Below are 2,500 nucleotides of genomic sequence, written 5' to 3' on the forward strand. Positions count from 1 at the left end.
AATATACAGTACCACTGCCTCATTCTGCCTCATACTGCCTGATTTAAAGAGACTGGGGTAGAGAGACACAGGGGTAGAGAGAGAGAGACAGGGGTAGAGAGACACAGGGGTAGAGAGAGAGAGAGACTGGGGTAGAGAGACACAGGGGTAGCGAGAGAGAGAGAGAGAGAGAGAGACAGGGGTAAAGAGAGACTGGGGTAGAGAGAGAGAGAGAGACAGGGGTAGAGAGAGAGAGAGACAGGGGTAGAGAGAGACAGGGGTAGAGAGAGAGAGAGAGAGAGACTGGGGTAGAGAGACACAGGGGTAAAAAGAGAGAGAGACAGGGGTAGAGAGAGAGAGAGACTGGGGTATAGAGAGAGAGAGACTGGGGTATAGAGAGAGAGAGACTGGGGTAGAGAGACACAGGGGCAGAGAGAGAGAGAGAGAGAGAGAGAGACAGGGGTAGAGAGAGAGAGAGAGAGAGAGAGAGAGAGAGAGAGAGAGAGAGACTGGGGTAGAGAGAGACTGGGGTAAAGTGAGAGAGGGTTAGAGAGAAACTGGGGTAGAGAGAGAGAGAGACAAAGGTAGAGTGAGACCAGTAGAGAGAGATAGGGGTAGAGTAAGAGAGACTGGGGTCAAGGGAGACTGGGGTAGAGTGAGACAGGAAGAGTGAGACTGGTAGATAGTGAGAGGTGGTTATCGGAGGTTTCTGGATGTTGAAGGTCTCAGGTAGAAGCTCAGTGCTGCAGTGTTTTTGTTCTGTTCTGAGTGTTTGATCAGAACCGACTCCCACTTAAAGAAACCACACCCATTATTATGCGAGGCAGAGTCTCGTCGTGTGGGGTTATGCGGCAGGGGGGCGGAGCTCTGCCTCTTGGTGCAGGTGTAGAAGCCCCGCCCATGGTTCGGCCCACCGTTACACACCATTAACCTCCTGGACCTTCGGCCACAATTACACAGAGGAGATGTGATCTTTACTCCACCTTTTTGAGATGGGAGGGGCAACCGCTTAGAGGAGGAAGTGGAGGAAGCTGATTGGTTGGCAGAGAGTGTAGTGTGACATGACTGGTTGAGAGAGCGGGAGGAAAAGAGAGCTGATTTGTTGGGGAAAGCAGACATGACCTTAGTCTGGCCCTTTGGAGGTGGGAGGGGCAAGTGTTTAGAGGAGGAGAGTGATTGGTTAATAGAGAAAGAGGCGTGGCTTTGGTTGATAGAATAAGATGAGCGAGCAGATTGGTTCAGAGAGCTATAGGAGAGAGCTGATTGGTTAACTGTTGTTGACAGACGAGAGGAAGGAACACAAAACACTGAAGAAGAAAGGGAGTGATGTGATTGGTCAGTGTAGATGGAAAACGGGATTGGGGGAGTGGTTCTTCTGGCATTCAGAGATCTGATAGGGTATTTAATAGAAGAAGGGGGGCTGGATGGAAGAGGGCGTGGCTTTGTTTTACACTCAGGAAAGGCGGAGTCATGGGGCAGGTTTTCAGAGGTGTCCTCTAATATCACGTCGTCATAGGAACCGGAATCTCCGAAATCTGTCACCACATACTCCTCCAACCAATCAGACGCCAGCGTGTCTGGGTGTGATGTGTGTAACAGGGGAGATGTGTGTGTGAGGGCAGTGCCTGGGCACAATGTGTGTGATGAGTGTGACGTGTGTGTGAGTGTGGTTCCTGAGTGTGACGTGTGTGTGAGGGCGGTGCCTGGGTGTGAGGTGTGTGTGGTTCCTGGGTGTCGGTGTGTGAGGGCAGTTCCTGGGTGTGACGTGTGTGTGGTTCCTGTGTGTGAGGTTTGTGGGTGTGACGTGTGAGTGAGGGTGGTGCGTGGGTGTGACGTGTGTGATGAGTGTGACGTGTGTGTGAGGGTGGTGGTGACACAGGACAGGACAGTGCCCTGGGGTACCAGACTGTGTGATGAGGTCACGGGGTCACACACTTTCTCTGTGTTGCTGGTGTCTATCAGCTGCTTCTCTTTCCTCTCATTACACACACCTCTCACACACACCTTCATCTGTACCTGAGAGAGAGAGAGAGAGAGAGAGAGAGAGAGAAAGAAAGAGAGCACATCAGAAAGGAAGTTGAATGCTGTTTCCCGGAGAGTGGAATTCTGGGATTCCGAGGTCACCTGTGCAGGTGTGTGAGGGAGAGGAGAGGACCTGAAGGAGACCACTCACCCTGCTCACACACTTCGTTATTTTCATCATGCAGCCGTCTCTGATCATACGCCACGCCAACCGAGCTGTGTTCCGCGCATCATCCAGACCTGCACACACACACACACACACAGCTGTGTGAATTTAACTCTCAGAACTCATTATGTCTGTGTGTGTGTGTGTGTGTGCGCGTGTGTGCGTACCAGAGTGTTCTCGGCCGGAGAACTCAATGCCCAGGTCCTGCAGAGCTCCGTTAAGACCTTTGGGTTTGCGCTGGTAATAAATCTAAAAACATTTTGATTATTAATGTGAGTATAAACAGTTTATCTTAGAGAGGCGGAGTCTATCAGAAGTAAAGATGGGCGGAGC

General features: G+C 51.3%; 1 protein-coding gene and 1 long non-coding RNA gene across 3 annotated transcripts in view; one reads left to right on the forward strand and one right to left on the reverse strand.

Moving 5' to 3' along the window:
• Window positions 1-24: 24 nt before the first annotated feature.
• LOC310715353 lies at window positions 25-762 on the forward strand. Of its 2 annotated transcripts, XR_014530307.1 has the most exons (3): window positions 25-57; window positions 478-593; window positions 644-762. It is a non-coding gene; the product is annotated as an uncharacterized lncRNA (long non-coding RNA). The 2 variants fall into 2 exon arrangements; XR_014530308.1 differs by lacking the exon at window positions 25-57 and having other exon boundaries at window positions 357-593.
• The window catches only part of eri2 (ERI1 exoribonuclease family member 2), a 6,658-nt gene continuing 4,760 nt past the window's right edge, over window positions 603-2,500 (reverse strand). The window contains exons 8-11 of the mRNA XM_083521709.1: window positions 2,335-2,416; window positions 2,153-2,241; window positions 1,846-1,995; window positions 603-1,677 (exon numbers count right to left, since the gene is read on the reverse strand). Of these exons, the coding sequence (XP_083377835.1) occupies window positions 676-1,677; window positions 1,846-1,995; window positions 2,153-2,241; window positions 2,335-2,416 (1,323 nt within the window). The 3' untranslated portion in view covers window positions 603-675. The remainder of the gene's footprint in view (window positions 1,678-1,845; window positions 1,996-2,152; window positions 2,242-2,334; window positions 2,417-2,500) is intronic.

This window comes from Silurus aristotelis (assembly GCF_946808225.1).
Source record: "Silurus aristotelis genome assembly, chromosome: 20".
Lineage (NCBI taxonomy): Eukaryota > Metazoa > Chordata > Actinopteri > Siluriformes > Siluridae > Silurus > Silurus aristotelis.